Below are 16992 nucleotides of genomic sequence, written 5' to 3'. Positions count from 1 at the left end.
TATGGGTAACCTAAAAACCCATTCGGTTTTTATTTTTATTGAAATTTTGGTTTTGGTTTGGTTTGGTTTAAAACCGTAAAATCGAATAGGTTCTTTGATTTTTAGATTTAATAAATAAATAATTTATATTTATTTTTGGTTTAATAATATTTTTTCTAAAGACTTAGTAGGTTGATAAAAATCTGAATTTTCTTCAATTTATGTTTTCGGTTTTTGTAATCTTGATTTTCATTATTGATGATTTGGATTTACATTTGAATTTTTAGTTTTTGAATTTTTTTTTACAGTTATTAGCTTAATATATTATTACCATTCATTTTATTTTTTTATAGAAGTTTAAACTTTATCATTATGAAATACACTAAAAACCATAACCGAACTAAACCAAACCGAACCAAATTGAAAAATGGTTTTTATATGGTTTCAATTTTTATAAAACCGAAAAATCGAAAACCGTAAAAAACCGAACCATACCAAACCGAAATATATATAATTTTTCTATGGTTTGAATTTTTTTTAAACCAAAAAACCGAAAATCCGAAGAAATCGAACCGAAACCAAACCATAAACCGAAGTGCCCACCCCTACTTTTTATCTCTTCACCTTTCTTTCATATTCTCTTTCCTCTCGTCTATTTCTTTTCCTAATTATTTTCTCAACGTCTTAACTTCTATTTTTCTCCTCTTTGTTTCAACAAATAAAAATTAAGTAAAAAAAACATCCTCTCTTTCTCCAATTCATTCTTAACATCAACATCACAAAAGACGTTGATGAATTGAAAAATATCCTAGAACCACCATTACTTTTGGTTCGTTCTCCGAACTCTATAGGCAGCGTCCAATTTCCCATATATTTTTAGTGTCTTTGCCACCACGCGAAGGCACTCGTTATTTCATATTTCTTAGTTATGTACAGACAAAATCAATAGATGATAAATATTATGATTTATTGGAAACATTGTTTATAGCACTATAACTCTCTTGTTATACTTTTACCAAAAAAAAAAAAACTCTCTTGTTATACCGTAATATATATCATTAACGAGTTGTATTATTTTCTAGCGAGTTAAACAAATTAATAACATATAGAACATATAAATAAATAAAAAATTGTTGTCCACAAATGTATATACATTAATATGAAAGTTAATCTTCAATGAATTAATTAGTGTACTAAATGAAAACTTAGATATACATCTAGTTATTTATAGGATACAATAATTATAAAGCAAAAATACAACGATTGAGTTATCCAGTTAAATATACAGTTATTAATTCAAATAAATTATTTGTTAGCAGGTATAATCATATATATTCTAACATGTGCACGACTATTGTTAGCAATTTAACATTTTTGGTATCGGCCCTATATATAAATGCATTATGGTTTTCATCGGATTTTTCTTGGGGTTTTGTCAAATTTCATCCATATAGATCTTCATTCGAGCTTGATATGATCGTGACCAGCTCAGAGGAGGAGGAACCAGAGGTAGCTGGCAAGATTACTCGTTCCAGAGCTAGAGAGATGGCTAAGGAGGCTCACGCACTCATAGTTGCAGAGGACATCGATCAACTGGAGGCTGGAGCTCACATCTTCAATATCTCTATCTTGAAGAATGAAGAACCCAGTAACAATGACTAGATAACTTAGGTGATGATTCTGTACTCTTTTCCTTGGTGAGGATTTTGGAAGGCAAGGAGGTTCTTCTCCAAGGTTTTTAACGAGGCAGAAATCATTGCTACGTCGAGTTACTTAGAAGTTGTTACTAATGGGTAATAATGTGCAAAGTCACAATGACTTGTGCACTAGTTGTTTTAGGCGCACCACTTAGGATTTAGAAGGGATGCCTCGCTGTTTTATTTTTTAATCAAACTTCGTGTTGTTTTTATTTCAGACTTCATGTAGTTTTGTATTAGGGCTGCGATTTCTCTCTAACTCTATTTAAGAGAGAAAATCGCCTAAATATTATTCAGTGAAGAATTTTGATCAAACTTTTAACGTGTTCTTCTCTCTTTTGATTTCTGAGAACTAAAAACTCTGAAATTCGAATCTCTTAAAAACTAATCTGTTTACAAGAGATTCTTCTATCTCATCATCTCCATTCCATCGATATCATCTCATCACAGCACGTCCACCCTCTCAACTCACTCTATCCGCCGCGCCACCATCATCATCTTCGGCTTGATCCATCGAACCGATCACCACCACCACCACATCGCCTCATCGATTCCTTCTATCCATCTTATCGCTGCATCTGTTCCCCTTTGCTTCAGAGTTAATCACCTAGGATCGTATCAGAGCTAAAGCACTGTAATTTGGATTCTCGATCTTTATCGAATTTTCATCGAATTTAAATCATCTGATCTTTGCCCGAAGTTTAAGGTTAAAAAAGTTAACATGCGATGATTGAATTACCTTGTTAATGTTAAATATAAAGTTGGCAATATATTAATAATTTTACCTAGTACAAGAAATATTTTAACATATTATAAAATTATTGGTATTAATATAACTCATTTTATATCGCGATAAATAAATAGTTAGAAGTAAATATAATGTTTATACATAATACAATAATTTTTAACACGTTATAAAAAATATTTTTTGATGGTGACATTGTCATTGCTACGAAACCATGGCTATATGGATGTTGTAGATTGCAAAGATTTTGTGTTTTTTACAATGTCAGATTTATATCAGTTTTAAATTCCATTAATGTGTGTAGATTGTTTTTTCTGGTTTCTTTGAGAAAAAAGGAAGAAGAAAAAAGAGGTGTTTACATGTTTTAGTTCTTTTTGAGTTTCTATTTACACTTTTTGGTACTTTTTTTTTTAGTAGCACTTTATCTAAATATTTGCAAGTGAAATTCCAAGGTAATCCTTACCAACGTTTGGAGTTGAATAATCCGGTTTATTTTAAGTTTGTAAACCGAATTTTTTCATCTCCTTCTCTTTTGCATTAATATTTCCTTCTTTACTTTCTCTCTTTCACCGACCTCTCTGACCCCAACCGTCGCCTTCACCTCTCTTCGCTGAAACTCGGTCATGGCTCTATGCTCGAATACGATGGGAGAGCACATGATTCACGAAGTAGAAGACTAGTTTTCCTCCATCGACGCTGCTTCACCATCGACGTCCAGCTCAGCATAAGCCAATTTCTCCGCCGAATTCATGGTGGTTTCTGCAGATCTAGAGTTCCAGAGCTAACGGAGACGCTCAACACGGACTCTCAAGCAGCCTCGCCTCATATGAACGCTGCAGCTTCACAAACACTTTGTCGAGGCGGTTGCGCCTCGGGATCAAAAACCTATATCGAAAACTATATGGATAGTTGCAGACATTAGAAACGAATTATCCATGTCAAATTATACATGATATGATCCATGATTGTTCGTGTCCATGTGTTCTAGCTTCAGTGGACATTAATAATATTTGAAAGACACAACCATATGGCAAACGATTTTGGTTGGCGATGATTTTTGGGATCCTTTCGGGATAGCTTTTCGGTTGTGGCAACGATCTACAATGCCACGACATGACTCTTGCTATGGCAGTGGATATGTCCATGGGTATATGGATATAAACATAGTTAAGTGAACACATGATGGCGACCACATGGTATGTGGTTAGGCCAATCTGTTTAAAAAAAACTCTGTGGATATGTACATATCGTTTGTATGGGTAGTGATGATGTACGAATTGATATATGGATATGAACATAATTACGCGACCACATGAGTCCGTCCGCATTATCTGTGATTATGACGATCTGTTAAAAGAATATTCAATTAACTTAACATGATTCGTGGATAAGTACATATCGTGTAGATTGGTAGTGACGATGGATGAAGTGATTATCACATGTACTCTTATATATATATATAGGTCCTGTGGACGAAGTGATATATGAACATATTTAAGGGATCACATGAAGTCGTCCACGTTATCTTTGATTATGACGATATGTAAAAAACATCAAAAGTGGTGCGACATGACTCTTGCATATATGTATATGTAAGAAAGAATATGGACATGTACATAGTTTCGTCGTTGGTAATGGCGATTGGGTACATTATATATGGATACGAACATATTTAGTGGAAAACGTGGATCCGTGTCATGATCTGTGTAAAAACTATTTTAGGAAAAAGAAACAATGGCCTTATCGTGACCTGTGGATATGTACAAATCAATTTATATTGGTAGGGGCAACAGATGAATTGATATATGAATATGTTGATATATGAATATGTACATATTTAAGCTTCAAATTAAGATGTCCACAGGATCTATAAAAAAAGGCTGCAATAAACACGCCATGACTCTTGCATATATATGTAAGATCATGTCGGAAACTATGTACATGTGTAAGTTCCATACATTGTACAAGTGTAAATCGCATGTGATGATTTATTTATTGTGGATATGTCCACAAGTACGAAACTATGTACATGTCTACGAGTGGGAAGAACACAAGCCCAACAACGGAATCTCAATGTCTTATTCTGGGAGAATACAAAAAGAGCCATATTTTGTAAATTTCGCATAATGTGGACACAGAAGTCTAGGTTATTGATACAGTCCTGATTCGTACACGAATACACCAAGAGTTTTGAGTAGCTCAAAAACATGTGGATCGGAGGTTAGAATAAGAGAAGATGACTGCAAAGAGAAAATTACCAAAACGATGAACTGGGTGTCGCCGATGAGCTCGTACATGATGAACTAGACTTATTAGCGATAAAAGCAACAATTATCATTGAGATTATACAATAAAAATTGATACCTGCGAGAATATGCTGAAGTAAACAAGCTATAATGAACAAAAATCAGGGGCTGACATGTACAGAGTAAAGCAAAAAGGTGTTGCAAGTGTTGATATTGTAATGTTGGTTTAGGTTGGTTAGATAAATACCGGTTAAGTGGCTGTTAGTGAGATGGAGGGTAATGATGTCCTTTTGCAAGAGAAGATGTAAGGAAAATACCACTTAAAACAAAAGTGCAAAAAACTGTAAATATAGAGTAAAAAAGTGTCAAAACATGTAAATTTCTCAAGAAAAAATGGTGGGGAAGTAGAGAGAGAAAAACTTGAGGTGGAAATCCCTATTTATTCATTAAATTTATTTAATTATTTTTCTTCTTAAGGTGAAAATCGTCATTTCTCCAACTCTCACCAATAATGAACGACATTTTTGGAACTCAAATGGGTAGAGGGTTAATTTCGACCCACTATTTTGTTTTTCAACCAATTAACTCAAAACTATAAGCCTACAAAAACTAGAAAATTTATGGAAAAATCAAATTTTTATGTAGAATTATTTGAATACTTAGAAAACCAATTATGACTTGTGAAGAAGAAGAAGATATCACACGATTTCAAAATTAGAAACACATTTGTAGTCTTACGGCCCTTTTGTTATTTTGTCTAAGGTTTCTATTATTTAACAGATTTTTGTTTAAAATTTTTTATTTATTAAGTTTATGAAGTAAACTATAATAATAACTCTAATAAAGAAATGATAAACTCAAATCAAATCATACATAAATATATATATATATACACATATATATATATTGATTAAAAACAAAAAAAAAACATTTGGTTTTACGGTTTTAAACCAAACTAACACCAAAACTGGAACATAATAAAAATAATAACCAAATGGGTTTTTTGGTTGAATCATAACCAAACCAAATCACTAATTTCAGTTTGGTTCGGTTTAGGTGTTTTGGTTTGGTTTTTTTGCCCACCCTACTTTAGATATCTAATAAAAGTGTGATTTTTGTTTACATCAAGTAATCATATATATGATTTTAGGTGAACTCTCTTCATCATGCTGCCACATCAGCATTTGAATGGAGTACACCTGTCCTTTCATCCAATTAATAAATCATAAATTTTAAAATAAAAAGTTAAAAACTAATTAATACAACTATTTTTAACTTAAATTTTCTATTTAATATTTATTTCATATGTATTTATGTTCATAAATATTAAGTTACAATAAAATTAAGGTTTTCCACATTCCTAACAAAAATAAATAAACAACATTTCTAATCTTTTGGTATTTGTCTAAAAACTTTTAATATTTTTTGTACTAACTTGATACTTTTTCTTCCGGTTTATCTTCATCATGAACACCTTTTTCGAAGCTTGTTGTATGAAAGAATGTAAAGATGTAGCGTTCTCTTCATTCAAAGATTTAACGGTTTTTATGGGTCAAATATCATATTATCATAGCTGCATTTTATTGTGAAACATGAAGTATGTAGTGGTTCTTGCAGAATCATGACAATTGTGCATGTTATAAATATGAGAACATTAAAAATCAGAGGTAATTATATGTTTTCAAGCAATTCAACCAAAAAAAATATGGTTTTTATTTACGTCTTTTTTACTCATATCATGTTTATGATTTCTAGAATAGTAGAATAATTTTTTTATTTACCTTTTTTTCAATCCTTAAAAACAGTTATTTGTTTTACAAAGATTTTATTTTTAAAAAATCTAATACTAAACAATCAAACAAATTATCATATTCTTATCATTATATATATATATATATATATCAACACAAACATATTTTTAAAAATATTATGCAAAACAAAATCCGCGCGTATGCGCAGGTACAAGTCTAGTACATAAAAAGAAGAATACGTTGAATGTAGAAGAAGAAATAGAGACAGAGACAAAACAGCGAGTAAAATATGTGTTGTCCGATTCATTAACTTCTTTGAGAGTTCAAAGTTCTACAGAGATCAGGAGGGCTACATTAAAACAATCTAATAAAGATATAGACTTTACAGCATAATATCCAATATTTACTTTCCAAAACAGCTATGACAGAGATTCAAACAAATACAGTTGTAGAAAACATTCCAAAAATATAATTTTTGACAGTTTTCAAATAAACATCTCATCCCTATTCATCTTGCTTATATATACAGCCACATTCTATATCTCCTCCATCACCAACACACACAAAAACATAAAACAAAAAATTAATTATCTGAATTTGCTATCTTTTTTTTTTTTTTGTTAACCCATTATCTGAATCGATATGGGTGCCCTCCAAGTAGAAACATCCTCGAAAGATGTGGCTGTTCTAGATACACAGTCCTCGTCGTTGTCGGCAGCGGTTATTGGTGAGCCATCACCACTAAGGAAGATGATATCGGTGGCTTCAATCGCCGCTGGTGTACAGTTCGGGTGGGCCTTACAGCTCTCTCTTCTGACTCCGTACGTGCAGCTTCTCGGAATCCCACACAAATGGTCGTCTCTCATCTGGCTATGTGGTCCCATCTCTGGCATGCTTGTCCAGCCAACCGTCGGTTACTACAGCGACCGATGCACCTCAAGATTTGGTCGTCGCCGTCCTTTCATCGCAACCGGCGCCGTCCTCGTCGCTGTCGCTGGTATCCTGATCGGATATGCCGCTGATCTCGGCCAGATGGCGGGAGACAAGCTCGAGCAAACTCCAAAGAAACGTGCCATATGGTTCTTTGCTCTCGGCTTCTGGATCCTCGACGTAGCTAACAACACACTTCAAGGACCTTGCCGAGCTTTCCTTGCAGACTTAGCTGCAGGAGACGCAAAGAAAACGCGGACCGCAAACGCATTTTTCTCCTTTTTCATGGCGGTCGGAAATGTTTTGGGATATGCGGCGGGATCCTACACTAACCTCCACAAGATTTTTCCTTTCACAATGACAAACGCTTGCGACATCTATTGCGCGAACCTCAAGAGTTGTTTCTTCATCTCCATTATCCTCCTCCTCAGCCTCACCGTAGCATCACTCTTATATGTCAAAGACAAACAATGGTCGCCGGAGAAAGGAGACTCCAACGTGAAAACTCCCTTTTTTGGTGAGATATTTGGAGCTTTCAGGGTGATGAAACGTCCGATGTGGATGCTAATAATCGTCACGGCCTTGAACTGGATCGCTTGGTTCCCTTTTCTTTTGTTCGATACCGATTGGATGGGTCGTGAAGTGTACGGTGGTGACTCGGCAGGAGACGGTAAATTGAAGAACCTTTACAACCAAGGAGTACACGTTGGTGCTTTGGGATTGATGATAAACGCAATTGTTCTTGGATTCATGTCGCTTGGTGTTGAATGGATCGGACGGAAAATGGGAGGAGCTAAACGGCTCTGGGGAGTTGTGAATTTCATCCTTGCCGTGTGTTTGGCCATGACGGTTTTGGTTACCAAGCTGGCTGAAGCTCACCGGAAAACCGCTGGTGCGTATGCTGGTCCGACCGAAGGCATTAGAGCTGGAGCGTTGACTCTCTTTGCTATTCTTGGAATTCCTCTTGCTGTAAGTACATCTTGTCTTTTCCATTTTGTTACTATTATTAGTATCCATTGGTTTTAATTATTTTCATCAGTTAAATTAATCTTCTTTTTTGTATTATTACAGGTTACATTCAGTATTCCGTTCGCATTAGCTTCCATAATCTCAAGTGATTCTGGCGCCGGCCAAGGTATTTTAACTTTACTAATAATAAAATTCAAATCCGTTAATATGCGACAATAATAATTTATAAAAACATCTAAAACTAAACGCGGGTGTCCCTTTTTTTCTAATGTACAGGGCTTTCTCTAGGAGTTTTGAATTTGGCAATCGTGATACCACAAATGTTCGTATCACTTGGAGGTGGACCGTTCGATGCCTTGTTTGGAGGTGGAAACCTACCAGGATTTGTGGTCGGAGCTATTGCAGCGGCAGTCAGTGGCGTTGTGGCATTAACCGTTCTTCCTTAGTTTTTTTTACCAAATTCTTTTCTCAAGGCCAGCTCTAATATTTTAAAACCCCATAGAGCAAGAAAAACATTTCGGGCACAAATTCAATTTCAATATCTGTTTTTATTTGTCAAGAACCAGTGCATCGGTTTGGTTTGATCCTTAGGTCTTAAATTCGATTGCACCCTCTATTATGTAATCTCCTTCCCACACTATTCTTTCTTAGGCGATTCACACTTTGCAAAATTGTTTCCAAGCTGTATGATCTTTCAATTTGAGTGAAACTAAGACCTAACAAGAGAATTCTTGGCAGTAATTTGTTTCCTGATAAATGGTGGTAGGAATCACAGATGTGTTTGAGGTAGCTGATGCGAAGCAGGTTGCTGCTTTGGCTCGTATTACGTTTGCCAAGTATTGTTTTGTTTTTATAAGCTCATTGATTTCTGTATTACATTTTAATATTCTTTTGGCTGCACGGAAACAAGTTTTTCGAGGTGATCTTGAATCGTCTCAGTGGTTTGTTTTGGACATTGACGATCGCATTTTTGGACTTAATGGATCATTGAGATTTGCTTTATTTAGAATTTTGAGATTCTATTTTTCTTCTGTCGTCTGCTTTATGGTAGGAATGACCCATTTTTAGTGGTGGCATCTAGCCGTGATACTATCCGCAAGCTTACATTCTACAAATTCCTATTAATTATCTGTTGGATGGATTTCAGAGAGCTTATTCACTTATGAAGCATATAAAAGGGCCACAAACATGCATATTGCGACCTGTTGCAAAAGAATTACTCCTAGACTTCCACTGAAAACGAAAATATTTATGTATCTACTAATAGTTCTAGCGTGATAGTATATATATAAATTTGCAAGTATTCTATTTTTCAATCTTTATCTTCCATTTATGTGGTGGTACTATTTTTTTCCTTCCATCTGAATTGTATTAGAAAAACCCACTAGAGTGCAGAGAACAGAGCCATAAGAGCACCTCCAATGAAAGTTTATAGAATGATTTTTAAATATTAAAATAAATAAAATAAAGAAAAAAGCAAGAGAGAAAGTATCATCTCCAACAAGAGGTTTAGAAGGCGTTTTTAACCAATAAATTAAAAAAAAAAATAAAAAAATAAGAGAGAGATTATAGAAAGGGTTTTTAAAGTTTTTATTTAAGAACTCCATGAGAGAGACGTTCTACACCTGTCTACTCTTTATTGGTTTATTTTTTAACAAATACAAAAGTTAAATCAAATAATTAAATTATCTTAAAATAGTAATATTTTAATTTTAAAAACCTCTTTTTGAGGTTCTAACTGTTGGAGATGGTCTTAAAGTTCTTGTTTAAAAATCTCATTAATGGTTCTACATTTGAGTGCTGCTGGAAAGAAGTTTAAGAGATAATCTTTCAATTTCTCATATAATATACTAGTCATCACGCCGCAAGCCAACAATAAAAGCATATTTAAGATAGTTGTGTGAGAACCAAATACCTCTGGACCAGGTGATCTTAGGAGCTTTTGTTTTCAGCTGTTCTAGGGTGCCTTTGGTATCAAAATATGAAGACATCCTCTGCATTCGCTCTGTATTGTATCTTGGCATTGTCAATTGCTTCTTCTACGGTGTTCAAGATCGCAATGCGATGTCTGCGACATCTATGCAAAAGGAAGACCTCCTCCACTGCCGATTCCTGTCTTATACCCAAATCCACAATCCCCCGAGCTCCAATATGACTAAGAAGATTCCCCATAGGAGACTGATACCACCGTATTTTGACAAATTTTATGGATCGTTTTGAAATACTTTTCTTTTTTATTGCTTTAAAGTGTTTTTATTATGTTTTTCTAGTATTTGTAGTTTCAAGACTCTTTTCAGGAAACTTAGGAAAAAGCTTAACAAAATGGATAGAAGACCAGATTTTCAGCTCAGAGTCAAACCGTTAGAAGTACACCCTCGAATGAAGACCTTCTCACTGTCCGATCCAGCTCTAATTCGGAGATCTTAAAGATGGAACAAACAGCTTTCCAGCAAACTTGACATCAAGACAATCTAACGGTTAAATAAAAAAATTACGCGAAGAGCAACATGTCCCGTGAACCAGCCAGCAAGCAATCCTGACCGCGGCCAACACCCAGTTTACACCAGTCCCGTTCATCCTCACCGCGGAGATTGGTCTGCTCGGCCTTGAAGTCCATTCCAAGTCCAAATTGATTCCTTTATTTGGAGAAACCCTAAGTGACGCCCATAAATGTCTTGAGCACTATAAATACATGTTTTAGGAAACCTAAATCGTATGCTCTTTTATGCTTAAGAATTCTTTTTAAGTTTTAAGTACTTTTAGAGTTGTTTTAGGTTTAGGGAGATAGAGATCTATCTCTTGCACCCTCTTTGTTTCTTTTTCAATATCGATTTCTATTCAGCCTTTCAATACAATGTTTTTGCTTTCTTTAATCATGTCTGAATAGTTTTATTGTTGGGTTTAAGGGAATTTTTGATAGGGGTTACATATGTTCGATGAAGATTACATTAGCTATTAGAGCTGAATCCTAGAACTTTTTCTTCTAAACTTATTTTTAATGCATGGGAGTAGCATCATGAACTATAATCTGATTTAGGTTCGTAGTGTTGCAAAAGTTTTCATTAGGAGCCAGATCTAGTTTGAGAAGATCTAGTTTGAGAAGAGCCAGATCTAGTTTGAGAAGAGCAATTCTACCATAGGAGTGGAAACCTACATATGGGTGAGCTGTGAATGTTGACGAGTCTTAAGCAAGATCGCATCTTTGCCCTTCCGGGGCTAGAGTGGAAACATACTGGTCAAAGTTGCGAGAGATAGTTGGTTATGACCACGATAGTGGCGTAGTCATACGTTCGTGACTCGAGTTCTAAAAGTTTAAGCTAGGATCTTTTAAATTAATTTTTAGCAATGTTTTGAATCGTTCATCCCCAGAGATAAATTTTTCTGAAAACCCAGTTTGTCGTCATTATAAGTTTTCGCCGATTTTCATACAAGCTTTAATCAATAGGTTATTTTCTTCATTCCAACCGATTTTCATTCGAGTTTTAGATTAAGTTTTCTTTAGTTTTCCCGCAATTTTTCTGAAGTATTTTTCCTTTTCCCATTTAGTTTAGAATTTACGTTTTAGTAAAAACCCAAACACCCCTTTAAATTTGACCAGTTCTAAGCTTCATTACTTCATATTTCTTTCAAAGACTTTTTCAGGAAAAGATCCTCCTTACCTGTGGATTCGATCTCTAAGTACTACAATCGATCATATGTGCGGCTTATTGATTCTTATTAGGGTAAAACTTGACATCCAACACACACCACCATCAAGTTTTCGGCGCCGTTGCCGGAGAAGGCACGCACTTTCTCTTCCAAAAAACCCTAAGAAATGTTGGTAAATCGACTCTAGAACGCTTTTTCTACTTATTTTTGTTTTTGGCTCTCTTTGTTTCAGTTCCCGAAGCAATGAATTCCATGAACCGAAATCCCTACTACGAGGAAGGTTTCTACAACACTCCTCAAGCTACCAGACACAGAGAAGAGCAATATGCTCGAGACTACAACCCAATGGTTCGGGACTGAAATCCAAATCATTCATACTACAGGCGCAGAGAGCCTAACTGTCGCCGCGACGATCCATATGGACCACCTATGGTCTACTCAAGATCGTATGCTCAGCACCCCCCCCCCCTCAGCTATTCCTGATAACACCTGAATTTGACCACTTTTCACCATTGATTTCAAATGCTTTTTCAAAGGTTTTACTTTGTTTTAGAAACTTTTATTATGATTTCCATATATTTGTAGATTCAAGGCTCTTTTCAAGAAACTTAGGAAATATGATGGCAAAATAGAAGAAATCCACATTTTTAGCTCAGAGTCAGACCGTCAGAAATGCAGCCTCAAATGAAGACTTTCTCACCGTCTGATCCAGCTCAAATTTGGAGACAATCAAGAGGAGACAACCATCTTTCCATAGCATGTTACATAACAAAGATCCAACGGTGCAATCAAAAGATACATGGAGAACAAGTTGACCCAGTTCACCAGTTCCGGAAGACTCTCACCCGCGGGAAACACATGTTTTACTTGTCCTGGAAGACTCTCACCCCCAGTGGACCTTAGGACGAGCCACAAGGCCCAACATCAAAGTCCACTTCGCTATTTCTCTTCAGGGAAGCCCTAAATGAGACCTGGAAGACCTTAGGACCTATAAATACATTGTTTAGCAGCCTTAAACAGGTGTGTGCTTCTGTAATGAGATTTTGAGCCACCAAACTCTGTTTTTCTAGGGTTAGGCGATGGAGATGGGGATTCTTCCCCAGATCCATTGTTCTTCCTATTTTTTATCTTATTAACTTTTCTGTTTCAGTCTTTTGCATCCTTTTATGTCTTTTATCATTCATTGCATCATGTAGATTAGTCCCAGATAGTCAAGTTGTTTGAAGATTTCGACAAGCATATATCGATTAAGATTTATATTGTTCTTAGTCATATTCTGGATCTCATCTTTTCTAAGTTGTTCGTAAAGCATGAGAGTAGACTCTTGACATATTCTCCGAGCCTAGGATCGATCAGAGCCACGAGAGTGATAGCTTCAGAAGAACATAGTCACTATAAGAGTCGAGGGCTACCTATACAGAAGATGTGAGCAGACAAATTCAATGTCCAATGCATGATCTTAGGTTTAGCATGAGAGCGAGAGTTAATTGATAGATCTAAGAGATTAGTTGATTATGGTGACGACAGTCGGTTAATCATACATATGTCTATTCTAGTTCAATGCAGATCCCCAAAAACAGATGAAGATAAATCGCCCGAAAGCTAATTGGAAATGCCATCATACATAGATTAGAGTAACCCGGAGAAGTCTAAATCGCCACCTATGAGTTTAAGAGTTTTTAGTTTGAGTCGATATGCTTTAGATGTTCTTTTACCAATTCATCCTGCATTGCATTTCTTGTGAATATTATATTAGGTTTAGTTTAGGATCTTAACCAAAAACCCCAAACTTTTATTGGTTTATGAGTTTGCTTACTTCCCAGTTTGTTGTTTCTCGCAGATTAGACATCCTCCCTGTGGATCGACACCCTAAGCCCTACAACGTACATCTGTGCACTTGCAGACACTAGGGTTTTATAAATTTAAAACTTGTGGAGAACCAATGGGCTTGTTAAAAAACAACCCTAGGCCCGCAAGCCCACCAAGTTTTTGGCGCCGTTGCCGGGGAGGCATGAAGTCGCTGGAGGTCTAAACCTGAGAGGTTGAAGACACAGACGACTATATATATGTCAAATTTCTGCCAAAGCAACACAGGAAGTAAACCAAATCCATAAACACCCTAACTTTTTTTTTCTGCTTATTCTCTCTTTTGTTTGCCCTAATTTCAGAAACCTTTGAAGCATGGATCATTCAAGAAGAAACCCTAACTCTGAGCAAAGGTCCTGCGACCTGTGTGAAGCTCCCTGCGCATATGAATCACCCTCTAGGCGTGATTTTGATCATCATCTTCGAATTCCTAATCCGAACCACCACCATGGAGACTCACAATCTTCACACTATCAAGATGAGTCCTATTCGCCACACCTTGTGAACCGTCGACCATATCGTCCTCTTCCTCATCAGATTCTGCACCAAAACGCTGAGGCTAATCGATTTAGGCTCCCACTAGATCGATTAGACACTACACTGAATGAGTTTCTTGATCTACAAGCCATTGCTGAATCTAACCTTTGTGTGAAACTGGAATCAATGTCCTCTGATTTTAGCAGGAAGTTCGAATGTCTCTCTGACCGAATGAAGACTCTAGAAACACAAAAGCTCAAAGATGATGCAGTTCTACAGAAGAGACTTAAATACATCAAAGAAAGCGAGGCTAAAGAACACCATCGCCCTTCGTCAAGCACTTAAGGGACAGAGAGGCTGCAATGTCCTGATTGAAGACTTCGAGAGAGATTTCAAAGATAGCAAGTGGTACTCTGATGGAGACAAGATAGAGATGAGTGAAGAGATGGAAAAGATCACAAACAAGACAGAAGAGCTTGATGCTGCTTTAGACAAAGTTGTATATGCTTTAGATGAAGTAGAAGAGAAAGTTGAAAAACTCTCTAAAGATCATAAGGAGTATGATCTGAACTCTGGAATCAATGATTTGGATACCCAAGATATGCCTGAAAACCATTGGAAGCAAGAGAACAACAATGGAGAAGAAGAGATTGAAGAAGCAAGCATGGAGAGCCGGAGGAAGCTGACCGCGGCTGCGAGTTCCTCACCCGTGGCCAGAGCCGCTTCCAACACGGCTCCGAGCTCCTCACCCGCGGTGGAGCACGACTTCTCAGATTGGGAGAGCTTTCAACCTCTTTCTGAAGCCTGTTCATCAGAAAACCGATCTCATGTGACCAGGCTTAGGTTGTTTGATCAAGCTGTCTTCTCAATCACTGCACAAGGATCAAAGGAAAAGAAAGAATCCAACACTTATGCATCTTGCAACATGGTTTACACTTGTGACAATGAGCTTCAAGAGCAATTCTTAGAAGATGAAGAGTATGGTTTGTTTGTAAAAGATGACAACCCTGGGGATGAATCATCTGGTGACAACACAGAACCAATAACCAAGAGCATATCTAGAGAGAGACTGATCGAATTCAACAAGTTTGTGAAGTCCATTCCTCTCTATCTCGGGCTCGATGACGTCTGGAAGCAAGGCTGCCTTCAAGTCTTCTTCAGATACAGCAAGGAAACTAAGGAGAACATCTCTACATATTTCAGAAGAGCCAGGTATCTATATTTTCCTAGATCATCACCTGATGCAGCTGTTTACAGGATCCATCTCAAAGATCCCCAAGAAGCCGGTGATTACACAAACAAGATCAGCAAAGAAGCACTTGAAGAGTTCAACCAAGTAGTTCAGACCCTGCCAGAAGGAATTTCGTTTGCCAAAGCATGTAGAGACTACATGATAGGCCACTTCTTTTGTGACAGCAAAGAGTCAATCCAAGAGATGAAAGACTTGTTCACACACACCCAAGAAGGTAGACTAGTTCGAACTCTGCACAAAGTTCAAGACAAAGGTCAATTTCGATTCAGCCTTTCAATACAATGTTTTTGCTTTCTTTAATCATGTCTGAGTAGTTTTACTGTTGGGTTTAAGGGAATTTTTGATGGGGGTTACATATGTTCGATGAGGATTCCATTAGCTATTAAAGCCGAATCCTAGAATTTTTTCTTTTAAACTTATTCTTAATGCATTGGAGTAGCGTCATGAACTATAATCTGATTTAGGTTTGTAGTGTTGTGAAAGTTTTCATTAGGAGCCAGATCTAGTTTGAGAAGAGCAATTCTACCATAGGAGTGGAAACCTACATATGGGTGAGCTGTGAATGTTGACGAGTCTTAAGCAAGATCGCATCTTTGCCCTTCCGGGGCTAGAGTGGAAACATACTGGTAGAGGTTGCGAGAGATAGTTGGTTATGACCACGATAGTGGCTTAGTTATACGTTCGTGACTCGAGTTCTAAATGTTTAAGCTAGGATCTTTTAAATTAATTTTTAGCAATGTTTTGAGTTGTTCATCCCCAGAGATAATTTTTTCTGAAAACCCAGTGTGTCGTCGTTATAAGTTTTCGCCTATTTTCATACAAGCTTTAGTCAGTAGGTTATTTTCTTCATTCCAGCCTATTTTCATTCGAGTTTTAGATTAGGTTTTCTTTAGTTTTTCCCGCAATTTTTCTTAAGTATTTTTCCTTTTCCCATTTAGTTTAGAATTTACGTTTTAGTAAAAACCCAAACACCCCTTTAAATTCGACCAGTTCTAGACTTCATTACTTCATATTTCTTTCAAAGACTTTTTCAGGAAAAGATCCTCCTTCCCTGTAGATTCGATCTATAAGTACTACAATCGATCATCTGTGCACTTGCGGCTTATTGATTCTTATTAGGGTAAAACTTGACATACAACACACACCACCATCAAGTTTTTGGCGCCGTTGCCGGGGAAGGCACGCACTTTCTCTTCCAAAAAAAAACCCTAAGAAATGTTGGTAAATCGACTCTAGAACGCTTTTTCTACTTATTTTTGTTTTTGGTTCTCTTTGTTTCAGTTCCCGAAGCAATGGATTCCATTAACCGAAATCCCTACTACGAGGAAGGTTTCTACAACACTCCTCAAGCTACCAGACGCAGAGAAGAGCAATATGCTCGTGACTACAACCCAATGGTTCGGGACTGCAATCCAAATCATCCATACTACAG

General features: G+C 36.4%; 1 protein-coding gene across 2 annotated transcripts; it reads left to right on the top strand.

Annotated features, from left to right (window-relative positions):
• The first annotated feature begins 7060 nt into the window (after positions 1–7060).
• LOC18009780 (sucrose transport protein SUC8) lies at positions 7061–8763 on the top strand. 2 transcript variants are annotated; one of them, XM_006392278.1, is made up of 3 exons: positions 7061–8317; positions 8420–8483; positions 8594–8763. In XM_006392278.1, the coding sequence occupies exons 1-3, from the start codon at positions 7061–7063 to the stop codon at positions 8761–8763; spliced, it is 1491 nt and encodes a 496-aa protein (XP_006392340.1). The 2 variants fall into 2 exon arrangements, with proteins under 2 accessions (XP_006392340.1, XP_024004166.1); XM_024148398.1 differs by lacking the exon at positions 8594–8763 and having other exon boundaries at positions 8431–8466.
• The last annotated feature ends 8229 nt before the right edge of the window (positions 8764–16992 follow it).

This window comes from Eutrema salsugineum, unplaced genomic scaffold (assembly GCF_000478725.1).
Source record: "Eutrema salsugineum unplaced genomic scaffold, Eutsalg1_0 scaffold_8, whole genome shotgun sequence".
In the NCBI taxonomy this organism is placed as follows: Eukaryota; Viridiplantae; Streptophyta; class Magnoliopsida; order Brassicales; family Brassicaceae; genus Eutrema; species Eutrema salsugineum.
This window is presented reverse-complemented; position numbering and strand designations above follow the sequence as displayed.

Bases quoted from the DNA above. Each gene is read 5' to 3' on its own strand.
- LOC18009780 (XM_006392278.1), top strand. From the start codon at position 7,061: ATGGGTGCCCTCCAAGTAGAAACATCCTCGAAAGATGTGGCTGTTCTA. The intron at 8,318-8,419 runs GTAAGTACATCT...GTATTATTACAG, and splicing joins TTCTTGGAATTCCTCTTGCT to GTTACATTCAGTATTCCGTT. The intron at 8,484-8,593 runs GTATTTTAACTT...TCTAATGTACAG, and splicing joins TGATTCTGGCGCCGGCCAAG to GGCTTTCTCTAGGAGTTTTG.